The 15677-nt window shown below is 37.8% G+C and overlaps 1 protein-coding gene across 1 annotated transcript in view; it reads right to left on the reverse strand.

Moving 5' to 3' along the window:
* Nucleotides 1–5556: 5556 nt before the first annotated feature.
* Nucleotides 5557–15677, reverse strand: part of LOC137044689 (metal transporter CNNM1) — a 46932-nt gene continuing 36811 nt past the window's right edge. Inside the window, exons 8-10 of the mRNA XM_067420926.1 lie at nucleotides 11822–11926; nucleotides 10683–10793; nucleotides 5557–7215 (exon numbers count right to left, since the gene is read on the reverse strand). Of these exons, the coding sequence (XP_067277027.1) occupies nucleotides 7136–7215; nucleotides 10683–10793; nucleotides 11822–11926 (296 nt within the window). The 3' untranslated portion in view covers nucleotides 5557–7135. The remainder of the gene's footprint in view (nucleotides 7216–10682; nucleotides 10794–11821; nucleotides 11927–15677) is intronic.

Here is a 15677-nt window from a genome sequence, read left to right on the forward strand (position 1 = left end):
ATTCCACCAAATATTGATTTCTAAACTCTTCCTAAGTCAAAACATTAGTATTGTGTTGTTTAAAAATGAATATGAACTTATTTTCTTTCCATTATTCGAGGTCTGACAACACTGCATCTTTTTTGTTATTTTGACCAGTTGTTTTCGGCAAATAAATGATCTAAATTACAATATTTTTATTTGGGAAAATTTTGTCAGTTATAGAATAAAACAAAAATGCTAATTTTACCTAAAAGCATACCTATTAACAGTAAAACCAGAAACTGATAATTTTGCAGTGGTCACACATGTAGAGAAAGCAAAAAAAAAACGTTTCTAAGCACATTTATATAAGACAGTCATTTTCAGTATGCTATATACTTGTACTTATTGGTCTTATGTAATTTAACAGGGTTGGTATAAAACACCAAGTAAAATTCACAGTGTATGGTTTTAAAATGTGTGATTTATAAACTGAACAGACTAGCATATGTATTTTTGTATTTCCTTTATTCCTAAATGTCTGACTTGCCAACACAAAATAGACAGGCAATATTGAGAAAAACTAAAATAAAACAGATTCAAATTCTTAAAATATTCAAAATATTTCATAAATATAAAAATACATTTCATGTTACACCATTTGATTTATCTGTCACTTGTGGAGTTGAGAATGTTAATGGAATTCGGAAGGAAAGACATCTTAAACACATTTTTGTTTGGGAGGGTAAAGAGAGGGTGAGCGCTATCTGAAAGGATACCTCTGAAAGGATAGCATGCTTATTTTAAACTTGAATTTCAAAAAACTAAAATTTTTGGTTCTTTGCAAATCTGTATAAGTTTGGGGAGCAAAAGTTTTTGAATCTGCCATTTTTTACAGGCACAAATTAAACTTCTGAAAAGTTGGGCCTACAACAGATTCTGAGTAATCAAGTGGCATTATCTTAGCACGCTCCGTGATAACCATATTCAAAGAATGTGCTCTGCCTCAAAATAACAACAACCAAAGGTTATCCTGAAATAGCCCAGGCTGCAATCAAATCTCAGCAGATTTTCTTTTCACTCATGTAGGCCGACAGTGATGGGGGTAACGCATATGAACACAATCAAATTCCTCCTTCTTCAAGTAATCAGTGAAGTAATGCATTAATTTAAAATCCATTTACATAACACTAAAGTTACTTTTTTACAAATAAGAATATAACTTTTTACCTTGTTTTCTTGACACCTCTTCTGTCCCCATGTTGAGAAACCGAGAGTAAGAGGCGTTGTGTGGTGTGTGAACATGAACATGAGTCTTATTGTACTTCTAGAATGTGAGCAGGCATTTACTCATCTAGCTTGCACAAAAACATATCCAGTCAACTTAATAAGAACAATTGAATGCAAACATAGACTATTAGGCAAACCTGCAAATTGTTAACCAACGCAATTATACTTTAATCTCGCTTTATTAACCCTCTGGTGCTCTTCAGTCATTTCTGACCAAAAAATATTTTAAAACAAGTGATTGTTAAAAAAAAAAGTAGCGTTCATTGTCTTGACCGACCATCGGAAATGAATGGGAAATCGGCAGAAACACAAAACATCACCAAATATGTGTGCAATCTACAAATCGGACACAATTCTGAAAGAAAGTACACAGCAGTAAAGGGGTGACACTCTAAAACATCAAGAGTGTGACACTGACACATCCACTCACACACACACGCACACTAATACACACTTCTTCTTCTTCTTCTTCTTCTTCTTCTTCTTCTTCTTCTTCTTCTTCTTCTTCTTCTTCTTCTTCTTCTTCTTCTTCTTCTTCTTCTTCTTCTTCTTCTTCTTCCGGCTGTTCCCTTCAGGGGTCGCCACAGCGAATCATCTGCCTCCATCTATTCCTATCCTCTGTACCCTCTTCTCTCAGACCGACTACCTTCATGCCCTCCTTCACTACATCCATAAACCTCCTCTTTGGTCTTCCTCTTGACCTCCTGTCTGGCAGCTCTAACCTCAGCATCCTTTTACCGATGTATTCACTCTCCCTCCTCTGAACATGTCCAAACCAACTCAACCTGGCCTCTCTAACTTTGTCTCCAAAACATCACACATGTGCTGTCCCTCTGATGTACTCATTCCTGATCCTATCCATCCTCGTCTCTCCCAAAGAGAACCTCAACATCTTCAGCTCTGCTACCTCTAGCTCTTCCTCCTGTCTTTTCCAAAGTCCAACTGTCTCCAAACCATACAACATCGCTGGTCTCACTACTGTTCTGTACACCTTTCCTTTCATTCTTGATGGTACACTTTTATCACACAACAGACCTGACACTTTTCTCCACCCATTCCAACCTGCCTGCACACGCTTCTTCACCTCTTTTCCACACTCCCCATTGCTCTGGACTGTTGACCCTAGTACTTACAATCCTGCACCTTCTTTACCTCTTCTCCCTGTAACCTCACTGTTCCACTTGGTTCCCTCTCATTCACACACATGTATTCTGTCTTGCTGCGACTAACCTTCATTCCTCTCCAGAGCAAACCTCCAGCTCTCTAGACCTTCCTCCACCTGCTCCCTGCTCTCACTACAGATCACAATGTCATCCGCAAACATCATAGTCCATGGAGATTCCTGTCTGACCTCATCTGCCAGCCTGTCCATCACCACCGCAAACAAGAAGGGGCTCAGAGCCCATCCTTGATGCAGTCCCACCTTCACCGTGAAGTCCTCTGTCTCACCTATGGCACACCTTACCACTGTCCTACTGCTCTCATACATATCCTGGACCACTCTAACACACTTCTCTGCCACCCCATACCTCCTCATACAATACCACAGCTCCTCTCTTGGCACTGTCATATGCTTTCTCTAAATCTACAAAGACACAATGCAGCTCTTTCTGACCTTCTCTGTACTTATCCATCAACATTCTCAAAGCAAATAATGCATCTGTAGTGCTCTTTCTTGGCATGAAACCATACTGCTGCTCACAAATGTCCACCTCGCCCCTTAGCCTTGCTTCCACTACTCTTTCCCACAACTTCATTGTATGGCTCATCAGCTTAATACCTCTATAGTTTCCACAACTCTGCACATCTCCCTTGTTCTTAAAAATCGGCACCAAAACACTTATCCTCCATTCCTTAGGCATCCTCTCACTCTCTAAGACCTTCTTGAACAACCTAGTTAAAAACTCTACTGTCATTTCTCCTAGACACTTCCATACCTCCACTGGTATGTCATCAGGGCCAACTGCCTTTCCTCTCTTTATCCTCTTCAAAGCTCTCCTAACTTCACCCTTCCTGGTCAACTACTTTCTGGTCAACAATATTTGCCTCTACAACTCTTCTCTCCCTGTCATTTTCCTCATTCATCAGTTCTTCAAAGTACTCCTTCCATCTTTCCCTCACCCTCCTGTCACCTGTCAAAAAATTTCCATCTCTATCTTTAATCACTCTAACCTGCTGCACATCCTTTCCATCTCTATCACACACTTATACACACACCTATGAAAAACTAAATCTATGAACCGCATTTAGTATTGTTAAAAATCACTTTTTTGAATGCAATTTGTCTAGCAACTCTCAACACCCTTCTGAGCTGTAAACGGTCGGACCAATCACATCGTGTTAAGAGTCGGTGGGCGGGGCTTAACATAACGACGGCAAAGTTGCGCTTGCGTGCTTCTAGTAAACACAGAAACTGGCAAACGGCGGTCTTTCGACTCAGCTTTGACCGTGACTATGGAAGACTTGGAGTTAAGCTTTTCTCGGAGAAAAGAACAAAGAACGGCACTGAAGTCATACTTAAAAAGGGAAGATGTGTTCTGAGTTTTACCGACCGGATACGGCGAAAGTGTAATCTGTCAACGAGCTCTGGTTGGTGTTAGCGCTATCCAATTGAGTGCAGAGAGAGTTTGAAAGACAACCATTTATCCCGCCCCTCGGATTGAGTCCTGTCAATGGTGAGTTTCCAGACCAAACATCTTGATGTGGGTCTGGCTTGTCAGGCTAGGGTTTTTCATTTTTGACCTTCTTCTGTGGAAGTAATGGCATTGAGAATAATAGATGAGATTCGTCTGATATGAGGTAAAAATAACACAAATACTGATCAGTGTATATTGTGTCTTAAGACATCAATGTGTCTCCATGATCCACAGGGTTTAATATGGATTTGTGTGTTTTCTACTCTCGTAGTGGCTCTCATATAAATACACCCCATTGACACCCCATTGCCATTATACGGCAACGGTTGGAGTTAAAAATCTTCATTTGTGTTCGACTGAAGAAACAAACACACCTACATCTTGGATGCCCTGCGGGTAAGCAGATAAACATCAAATTATAATTTTTGGGTGAACTATCCCTTTAAGCATTTTCAAACCTAATCCGTCAAACTGACATTATCTGAGAAGGAACGCCGTTTCCAGTCCGGAAGTTACTTTCAGATGTTGATTAAAAATTACCGCGACAAACGATTTTTTCCTGTGTATTGACTTGCACTGATTATTTGTTCACTCTAAGACCTTTAATATGTGCTAATAAAGTCAATTTGACAGCTATCATTGTACTGAATCTGAGGAAAAATTATGTTTTCCAAGACAAATTTGATTCAAATCGTAATTTATTAGGAGGCTAGTGGTACTTTTCATACTAAAATACCACATCAAGTCTTAATAGAACATTTGATATTCTCTTTCTATATATATGTGTGTCCTTTTTTCATAAATTCATTTACAATTCATCAGGTGCTTTCAAATAGAACTTTGTAAACTCTGTAGAAACTTATATCTATCCTTCGGCCGACCCACTGCACAGAGTGCGAGAGCTGGAGAGGATTTTCTCCACGTCTTTAGCAAAACCCCACAGTTTAAGGCTTAAATATACACGTCATCTAATGTGTTGTTTGAGTCTTCTCAATCAGTAGATGTGTTTGTTTGAAGGGGCTGATTCAGACGTCAGCATGCGTCACTCAGTCCACCCTGCAATGCAGCACAGTGACGTAAAAAGGGCTGTTCCTCTTTCTGTCTCTCTGTCAGCATGTGCTCTCCGTACAGTGGGTTCAGCTCACAGTATTGCACAACACAAAGTGTCCATGTGGCCTGAAAGCAAGCAGGCACATTCAGTTCACTCCAGATCAACAAGATGCAAAGCAACTTTATAAAATGAGCTAGCCTGGTTATTGCTATTATAGGAATATATATCATGGGGATAGAAACAGACATCCAGTTTTTTTCCAGCCTGAGTCTTTGTGCTTTCTGTGGTCGACTCCCTGGTGGTGCCATGTAGGTCACTGTTAGCAAAAAGGGAAAGAGTCTCGCTTGCCCCCCAAACAGTCTATATCACCAGTGTCTGCTGCAGGCATGCTGGGGAAAAGGTATTAACTTGACATACTCAGTAAAAAACAACCTTTCATGCAAAACACATCCCAGCCTATATAATCCTATGGCATAATGTAACCATGTGACCTGTTGTTGGCAGGGATGAGCTGATTTGGTTATGATCTTGGCATGCTGGGAAAGTCATGGCAGTGAACCAGTAATGGGTGCTCAGATATTTGGGTGATTGTACACTACTGTTTGAGGTCAGGATTTCTTTTTCTTTTTTTAGGTTTTTGAGTCTGTTATGCATCATTTATTTAATCAAAAACAGTAAGATTGTGAAATATTATTACAATTTTAAATAACTATTGTCTATGTTCATTTATATTAACATGTAATATGCTGATTTGGATTATTATCAATGTTGAAAACAATTGCGCTGCTTAATAATTTTGCAGAAACCACAATTTTTTTTCTCGAGAAAGTTTTCTTGAGCAACATTTATTTGAAATAGAAATTTTCCTGCAATATAAATGTCTTTACTGTCACTTTTATTACTATTCATTTATCCTTGCTGAATAAAATTGTATTTCTTTCAAAAACGAAATTTTACTGACCCCCAAATTTAGAACGGTAGTATAAATATGAATGCCACTTAAAAAGGCTCTTGAAATGTAAAGGAAATATGAAGTTTAGAGATGAAATTCACAGAAGCATGCGTATGAAATGAAACGTGGGTGAGTATTCAACTGTTTCAGTTGCGAAAGGGCTCAAAAGCTAAATAATAGGCTTCTTGCATGTTTTGGATATTGCTTATGATTTTATATATCTCTAAGGTGACATTTTAATATCAATGCTTCAAGTTTGTTCAAGTTATGGCTTGCGCATATTCTAGCTATCTATATTTCATACAGTAAACACAATGCTGATCTAATAATAATAATACTGCTGTTTAAGAAAAGCATGCCAATATAATAAATGTTAATTTTAGACAAATAAATATATTTTCAAACACATGTGCTTGGACCATTAGCACTGGCATCTCAGACTATTAAAAAAAACAAATATGGCCTAAAATTGTTAAAAAGTAAAATAAAAAAGCCATATAACTTTGTACCCTGTGCTCTCAGCCAAACATAAGTGCAGAAATCAAAGCAAAACGATAAGCAATTAATATTAAATATTCCTTCTTTTTAAAAAATAAAATAGAAAATAAATTCTGACAGCACTTACCTAATATAGGTATATTTTCCTCTGTAAACCATTTAGCTATTCAACAGAATATGGAATAAATGGGTCTGATCTGTCTCAAAGTGCTTTGATATTAATAAATTCTTCTTATTTGATTTCCAGGCACAGCCTGACATATACTTCTGTCTTAATATGATATAAATTTGCACAATAAACACTTTGTCTCAAGATAATTCTACTGACAGATGATCACGTTTTGTGACGTAGTTAAGGTTCTGCCATCTCGTTGGTCAGATGGTTGGCTTCAGGTCTCCAGGCTTGTGCTTGCTGGCTTTGCCCGGGTCAGAGGACCTGTCATTACCACAGTGACTGGAGATGACATCATCAAAAACCGCCATCAAAACTGTATTAAGTCAACGGTTAAGTAGCATCTCGTGTGTCTTGCTGCATGTTAGAGATTTCAGGTTTGTTGTGACAGGCATTGAGCGTCGTCCAGTTTCAATGCTGTAGGCAAGGTTTTATGATGCTACGTCCTGGTCTGTGTACACCGGGTTGTGCTTTCTCTCTCTCTCTCTCAGGATCTAGAGGGAGGCTGGAGAGGATTTCACATTTGTCGGAGAAGCAGGAGAGCGCGAGAGAGAAGCAAACCCATGGAATGAATGCTAGGTCTTCACTTGTGAATGTTCAGGATTGTCTTCCAAAGGTTTATCTCCATCACGGGACTTCTTTCTTTTTCTGTTGCCTGGAGAGTAGAAAGTGAAATGTAAAATTCCCAGTTTTGAACTGAAATGAATATCCTGAATAAAAAGCTGTCAGTCGATGGATAATCGTGTACAGAACTGATTGATCATGGCCTGGCATGGTTGTGTGCAGTTCAAAATGAATTAAAGGTGTACTATGTAGTATTTTTGCAGTAAAATATCCAAAAACCACTAGGCCAGTGTTATATATTTTGTTCAGTTGAGTACTTACAATATCCCAAATGTTTCCAACTATTTGTAAATTGTGAGAAAATTGCTATTTTAACGAATGAACCGGGACGTGTCAGCATAGCGTTTGAGGAGGTCGCCTGTCAATCGCGTCATATCTGCGTTACCCTCGGTTTTATTCTGCAGAAGCGCTTTACTCTTAGCAGTGTGAACAAGTTTCACAGCAGCGCCGAGCGAACGCACAGAGAAACGTCATAACATCAATTTAAACACACTTAAATGTATCTAATATGATAAACAGAGCTGCTTTACCTTATAATCATAACCGGACACACGGAAATAGTGCAGGCGCCCGGCGACTGTGTCCCATCCCGTCATAATAAAAGTCCCAGTGCTCGTGAGCCGTGTGTTTGTTTAACAATCTCTCCAGCGGCCGTGCTCAGCTCCACAACACTCGGCCCTGCTCTGCTTTACACTACAGTAACGTTAATAACCGCATCCATCAACATGATTTCTGCCCGAGTCCTATTTTCCGCCGACTGTGAGGTGAAGACCACATGTCCCAAGATACTGCGCTCACACTTTGCGTCATCAAAACTACGTCTTTGTTTTGAATAGGCGCCCTCCAGTGGACGGAAAGTTGCATAGTGCACCTTTAAGACAGCTGTAAAATTTTCAATGACATTTCTGGATTTTATTTAAATTTGTACTGAGGAAGCAAACATTATGCTGATTTAAAATTTGAATATTAATATAAGGAAGTAGAATTAAAATCAAGAGAAATTCAAGACTTTACTAACAATACACGTCAATGATTGACTGAAAACAAAAAAGTTTTTCCTTCGTATTTATCGCGCACAGACAACAACATTGTCAAAAATTATCCCCATTCACACCGACCCGCGAAAACTAGGCTTATTAAAAACGCTGTATTACTTATGCCAGGCCAGTAGTTGGCGATGTCACTTTATAAAGAAACATGGGCTTATACACATAATACACATGCAAATTACATCATGTTTTTGTCTTTTACACAGAGATGATAAAACTTGTACTTTGGAACCCATTATAAAAAGTTTGTTTTTTCGCTTCAGGTCCCCAAAACATGTTGTCATGTAAATGAATGGCCAAAATGCATAAAAGGTTTTCAGTTTTTAGTTGAAAAAAGTGTTGTGAAAATGGTCCCTTATAATAACCAGGAGAGTGAAGTTTGATTTGTTTGAAACAAAACTAAAATAATATTAAATATTATATATAGATCAATCATTGTGTTATTGTTAAAGTTATGTAGTTTTTGACCTGAATATTTTAAATGAAAAGTTGTCAGTTGTTAAATAATTTTGGTCATATACTACTGATTGATTTTGATTTAGCAGTTAGGACATGATCCTGATAGGGATAGGCCTACTTTATTCAAGATTAAATTAGGAATGCCATTTTTAAACTTAAACCGAAGAAGCATACAGAATGCTTCCTTCATAAATATGAGCAAAAAAGCCAGTGAAAATGAATCCGCATTGCTTATCCTATTGATCTTTAATTAAAAAATAATTTTGTTTACATGTGTTATCCTCGTTCCCTGAAGGAGGTAACCAATAGGGATTCCAATTCGTCAGTGACGTTGACGTAACGTTCAACTTGGTGAGCGTAGGTGAATCCCCATTTCCAATATCAGGATCCATTTCCAACTGAATCCCCATTTCCAATATCAGGATCCATTTCCAACTGAATCCCCATTTCCAATATCAGGATCCATTTCCAACTGAATCCCCATTTCCAATATCAGGATCCATTTCCAACTGAATCCCCATTTCCAATATCAGGATCCATTTCCAACTGAATCCCCATTTCCAATATCAGGATCCATTTCCAACTGAATCCCCATTTCCAATATCAGGATCCATTTCCAACTGAATCCCCATTTCCAATATCAATTATAGGGCAATAATTGAGAAGTTCCAATCAACAGAAAATGTTACGGATCTGCCAGAAGGTTTCTAGAAAAATCCTTCTTGCTCATACAAAAAACAAAAATCATTCTAAAGTATATTCAGTTGACAGACACGAATGGACCTTCGAAAGTGACCGGATTCTATGGTAAGCTGAAAATAGAAAAAAAGAGCTTTTTGGCAGCAAACCCACCAGATGGTTTTGGTGCAAACAGGGTTAAAAAGTACCCCGTGTCCATGGTTAAAAATACAGCGGGATCTTTAATGTTGTGGGCCTATTTTTTGCTGGAGGTCCTGGACATCGAGGTCCCCCCGAAAGGGTAGATTTTTTTTTTAATTGTAAAGAAAGATTAAGGAAATTTGGCTTTTGTGTTCCTCATATTTACAGGAAGTCATGGCCATTTACAATTTCATGTTTTAGTCTCCCTCGTGTGCTAAAAATGTTAATGTATTGGAGAAAAACATTTATTTCAAAATTAGATTTTCCCCACTTTCAATTGCTTCACTTAAATGAAAGGTTAGATTTTTGATTGAAAGATTAAAAGGATAAACAATGCTTATTTTTTTCACAGCTTGATTCCTGTGGAGGTATATACTTCAAATAAAATCTAAGTTGATTTGGATAAAATTGTCTGCCAAATACATAAAAGTAGGAAAAATCACTGAAATTGATGAAAGTCTTCTCAGCTAGTCAATGCGTTTTTGCCGAAGCATCAGCCTCCCATACTATTTTTTTTTAACAGCAGGGAAGATTTTCCAGGAGCAACAAAGGTTTCTGGCCCAGAAATATGTCCTACTTGCGTAAATCACACGCTTCTAAGTGACTTGTCTTTTTTATTAAGCAGATGTGTGGGCTGTAGTTTGTCTAGCTTGTTGCTAGGAAACAGAGTTTGAAAATGCAGAGTAAAAGCATTGTAAAAGTGTGTGTGTGTGTGTGTGTGTGTGTGTGTGTGTGTGTGTGTGTGTGTGTGTGTGTGTGTGTGTGTGTGTGTGTGTGTGTGTGTGTGTGTGTGTGTGTGTGTGTGTGTGTGTGTGTGTGTGTGTGTGTGTGTGTGTGTGTGTGTGTGCTGGTGATCCCTTCGTTATGGGGACAAAATGTCCCCGTAAAGATGGCAATATCCAAATTCCTTGTCCTTGTGGGGACATTTTTTTTTTTTTTTTAGATAGTTTAGGGGTAGGAGCAGTGTAAGGGAATAGAAAATACGGTTTGTACAGTATAAAATCCATTAAGCCTATGGAAAGTCCACCTGGGGAGATTCCCAAATTTAGGAACATTTTTCAGGGATGGTTGTGTGTTGGATTCACTTAGGTGCATTGCAGCTGATACACACTTAGTTTCCGGAGCAGTTTTTTCCCCAGGTTCTCATCTGAGCCGCCCAGAGAGTAAGAGCTGATGAGCTGTGATGTAGACAGGTCTGTCTCCATGGGTACGGCCGTAGCATCTGAAAAAGATTGGACACACTATGACAACAGGCCATGATCACAGGACAAACTGAACTGGCAAGCGGTTGGTTAGTCTCTTCTCTTCTCTTCTCTTCTCTTCTCTTCTCTTCTCTTCTCTTCTCTTCTCTTCTCTTCTCTTCTCTTCTCTTCTCTTCTCTTCTCTTCTCTTCTCTTCTCTTCTCTTCTCTTCTCTCCTCTCCTCTCCTCTCCTCTCCTCTCCTCTCCTCTCCTCTCCTCTCCTCTCCTCTCCTCTCCTCTCCTCTCCTCTCCTAACTGATTCATTGATTCTCGATTGAGTAATTCCTGTTAACCTCCAGTCATAACAAGCAGAGCTGAAATGGACAGTTCTAGCCTGGTGTCAACATTCCTTTGCAGGTCATATAAACAGAGACTAAATCGTATGCACGTCCTCTCCCTGCAGTCTGTCAAACATCCCTCTCGCTGTCAAACAGCTACTCCAGTGTTTGAAAGTTTGGGTGCATTTACTCAGAATGAAGACCACCACCCTTTCTTAAAAGGACAGTTTACCCAAAAATGAATATTCTGTCATTATTTACATACCCTCTCAAGTCATTTTCTAACCTGTATGCTGTTTTCCCCAGTGCTAAACACAAGCACAAAAACGCACAGATATTTTGAAGAAACTTTGGGAATCTCTTAATCTGCAGAAGTAATATAAAAGTAGTCCATACAACTGTACATTATTAAAACTATAGTCTGAATTCCTCTGGAATCTTATGATAGCACTGTCTGTGAAACAGTTGTGGGGGAAAAAAATGAATATTCTTATTTTTTGTCTATGAATTCACGTTTGAAACTCATACAATTTTGGGTTTAATATTAATTTTGTATTCCAAAATGATTTATGAAATAATCACAATGATTTGGGTTCACCTAATGCCCATTGTGTTCTAAATATAAGTTTTTGATTTAATTTTTAACAGCAGCTTTTATATTCATTTTTGGACTTAGTAAGGTAATCACTGTATTCTGGTGTATAATATTCCTCATGCTTCATTTCACCCACCAGTTCCTTCTTTTTTCTCCACACGATTGTCTCTTATATATGGGATGTCATCCATACGGAGGAACACAGAGTCACTGGGGCTCTTCTGTCCATCTGACTTACTTCCTATAGGGGGAGACAGAGAGCCACCGTCAGCTGATCACACATGAAATAAACACGACATGAGGAGTGTCTGTGTAAAAAAGTTATAAACAATCAAATCCATTTAAAGCTCGAAATCAATTCCATGAACTAAATCCGCATCTTTTGACAGAAAGATGAAATTGTTTAAAATGGACTGTCCTTGTGTTGGCTTTGTCTATTTCTGCCATTTAATTCTGAGTACAGTCACATTTCCTATATTGAAACAGGAAGTTGGGGTGGGGTGTGGGATGTATTGAAGGCCTTGATCCTTTTTTTTTTTTTTTTTTCAAACAGCCATTAGACTTTATCCCAGCAAGCAGTTTTGCATTTAATAACCAAAGATGTCTAATACCCAAACATAGTCCTGACTTATAGGATAAACCGAGACAAAATTTGGGCTGTCAGTGAAAATTGATTAGATGTCTAACCATAGCCCAAGAACAGACTAGTCATCAATCATAATACGCATAGAACATGTCAAAGAAATAAAACCAAACATCTTGTAATTGTTGTTGACTTTGGTCATGATGGATATCATACATCTCATAAATTATTTTGGCAAAATCGGAATGTAACCAAATTCAAGGTTATTTCGGCTAGAAGTGGGTTAGCTGTAGCCGGACTATATCAGGTCTATATAGTCAACCAAGGTGGTGAAATTAAGTTTTTTTTATACCAACCTGGGATTAACCACTTTAAAAGTTTGTACTAAGGATGAAAGCGATGAAGGCACTTTTTCTCAACACTACTTGGGCGATGAAATATAAAATGATCCTGCATTTCTCTTTAGATGATATCCTTTTGCCTATATCAATTTGGGATCTGAGGGAGATTATCTAATGATTTGCTGATTTTGTATGATGTGTGATTGTATTATTCAACATGTGGCATGTGGTATTTATAATTCCGACTGAGGAGATATTTTAAGCATTTACTGGATAAAAAAAAAAAAAAAAAATTCATCAACATGTATGGTCCATTTTTTGATCCAGAGCAAGATTTTACCATTTAAATGCATATAGGCATATATCTGTATACTTTGTCTAGTTTGTTTTGACAGTTTTTATGAATACACAACCTTGGACAACCTCAAGCCTTCAAACGTGGATGAAAAGCCAAACCATTTTGATTGCATTAGGCTTTTTTGTAAAACTGCAATGAATTTCAACTTTGATTGTGTAACTTGTGAAGTTTGTCCGTTCTACTTGCACAGTACATTAAATATTTACAGTAGACTGATATAAAAGCAAACATTGATATGATCTTGTTTAACAGTGTAATCTGATTAACCTGCTTTTGATCCTGTGTACACTTTAAGACAGACTTAATTTATCAGTGGAAACTGAACTTTGTTGCATCTCTGTTGACATTAGAAGTGATTTCTAGCTTAAGAATCGGAGTTAAACCTTGCCACCAAAAGTCTGATTAGTTTTACTAAGAGGATTAGAGTTCGGCCTCAGCCATCTGTCTTGTTTTGCACTTGGAAGAAACGTCTTAATTCTATCACGTGTATCATAATTAACATGCATAATATGCATCCTCAGTTTCCACAAACATTAAATTGCCCATATGTGCTTTTTTATTTTACCTCTCATGCATCTAATTGCAAAAAAGTTGGGACACTGTACAAATTGTGAATAAAAAAGGAAAGCAATTATTTAAAAAATCTCATAAACTTATATTTTATTCACAATAGAGTATAGATAACATATCAAATGCTGAAAGTGAGACATTTTGAAATGTCATGCCAAATATTGGCTCATTTTGGATTTCATGAGAACTACACATTCCTAAAAAGTTGGGACAGGTAGCAATAAGAGGCAGGAAAATGTAATGTACATATAAAGAACAGCTGGAGGACAAATTTGTAACTTGTTAGGTCAATTGGCAACATGATTGGGTATAAAAAGAGCCTTTCAGAGTGGCAAAAGTCAAGATGGGCTGATGGGAAATCACCAATTTCCTCAATGCTCTGACTAAAAATAGTGGAGAAATATCAGAAAGGATTTTTTATAGAAAAATTGCAAAGAGTAAAAGTTATCACCATCTACAGTGCATAATATCATCCAAAGATTTAGAGAATCTGGAACAATCTCTGTGCGTAAGGGCCAAGGCTGGATGCCCGTAATCTTCGGAATTTGAAGTTCTTTGTGGAAAACTGTGACACCATGTCATCCGGACTAAATAGGACAAGGAAAACCCAAGTTGTTATCAGCGCTCAGTTCCGAAGTCTGCATCTCTGATGGTATGGGGTTGCATGAGTGTGTGTGGCATGGGCATCATACACATCTGTAAAGGCACCATCAATGCTGAAAGGTATATCCTAGTTCAAGAACAACATATGCTCCTATCCAGACGTCGTCTCTTTCAGGGAAGACCTTGCATTTTCCAACATGACTATGCCAGAGCACATACTGCATTAATTACAACATCATAGCTGTGTAGAAGAAGGATCTGGTTACTGAAATGGCCAGCCTGCAGTCCAGATCTTTTACCCATAGAAAACATTTAGCGCATCATAAAGAGAAAGATGCGACAAAGAAGACCTAAGAAAGTTGAGCAACTAGAAGCCTGTATTAGACAAGAATAGGACAACATTTCTGTTCCTGAACGACTTGTCTCCTCAGTCTCCAGATGTTTACAGACTGTTATAAAAAGAAGAGGGGATGCCACACAGAGGTAAACATGACCTTGTACCAACTTTTTTGAGATGTGTTGATGCCATGAAATACAAAAACTTATTTTTCCCTTAAAATGATACATTTTCTCAGATTAAACATTTGATATGTCATCTATGTTATATTCTGGATAAAAAAATGAAATTTGAAACTTCCACATCATTGCATTCTGTGTTTATTTACAATTTATACAGTGTCCCAACTTTTTTGGAATCGGGTTTGTAGATGATTGTGAATGTAAATGGTCTGCAGTTTTAAAGATCAAAGTGCTTAAAAAAGTTATTGTCTCGCAAAGTCTAATTTTAAACACCTCCAAACACTGTAGTTTGTTGCTGAGACTAGAAGAGTTTGGATCACGTTGTCAACATATTGAAAAGTTTTCTGATCTGCTTAAGCAAATTTTTGCACTTCTAAATGATTAGGGCTCAGGCTCGATTTGATATGATAAAACAGACGCTATTATTTATATTCGTATCACTGTATCCAAGCCTCGAGGAAGATCTGGAGCTGAAATTCAGATGGTAATATTTTGTTTCCCTCACAACCTGTAAGCAGAAGACCAATCACATCAGACTGGGCTGACAAACTGACCTATCAGAGCAGAGTAGGCTCTCAGAAGGGACTGGTTTAGAGAGACTGACTCTTCAAACAAACTGTTTTTAGACTCTGAGAAATGTGATGCACAATGTGTATTATGAGAAAATTGTGTTTTTTGACCTTGGATGCATGTAAAACATTGTAGGACACCTCCAAAACGAAACATAGCACAATAGCGGCACATTAAAATGACTGAAATTGATAGATATGTTTAAATTTGGCTATATTCAAACTGTATAAAATAACTTTCGTAGTGTTCCTCAAACAGTGCCTTGACACTGTGGTTATGCAATCCCTGCCAGCCTTTAAAGATGAGCTCAAATGATCTGCTTTTTATAAAGCTTTTGCTGGCTGTTATCTAGCTACAGAGTAAAAATATATTTATATTTGGTGTCAAATTGTTTTAATATATATTTGCTGCCTGACAAACAGCCAAAGGAACCGGAGAAAGTTAGATT

The sequence above is a fragment of the Pseudorasbora parva genome, chromosome 17 (genome assembly GCF_024679245.1).
Source record: "Pseudorasbora parva isolate DD20220531a chromosome 17, ASM2467924v1, whole genome shotgun sequence".
NCBI lineage: Eukaryota > Metazoa > Chordata > Actinopteri > Cypriniformes > Gobionidae > Pseudorasbora > Pseudorasbora parva.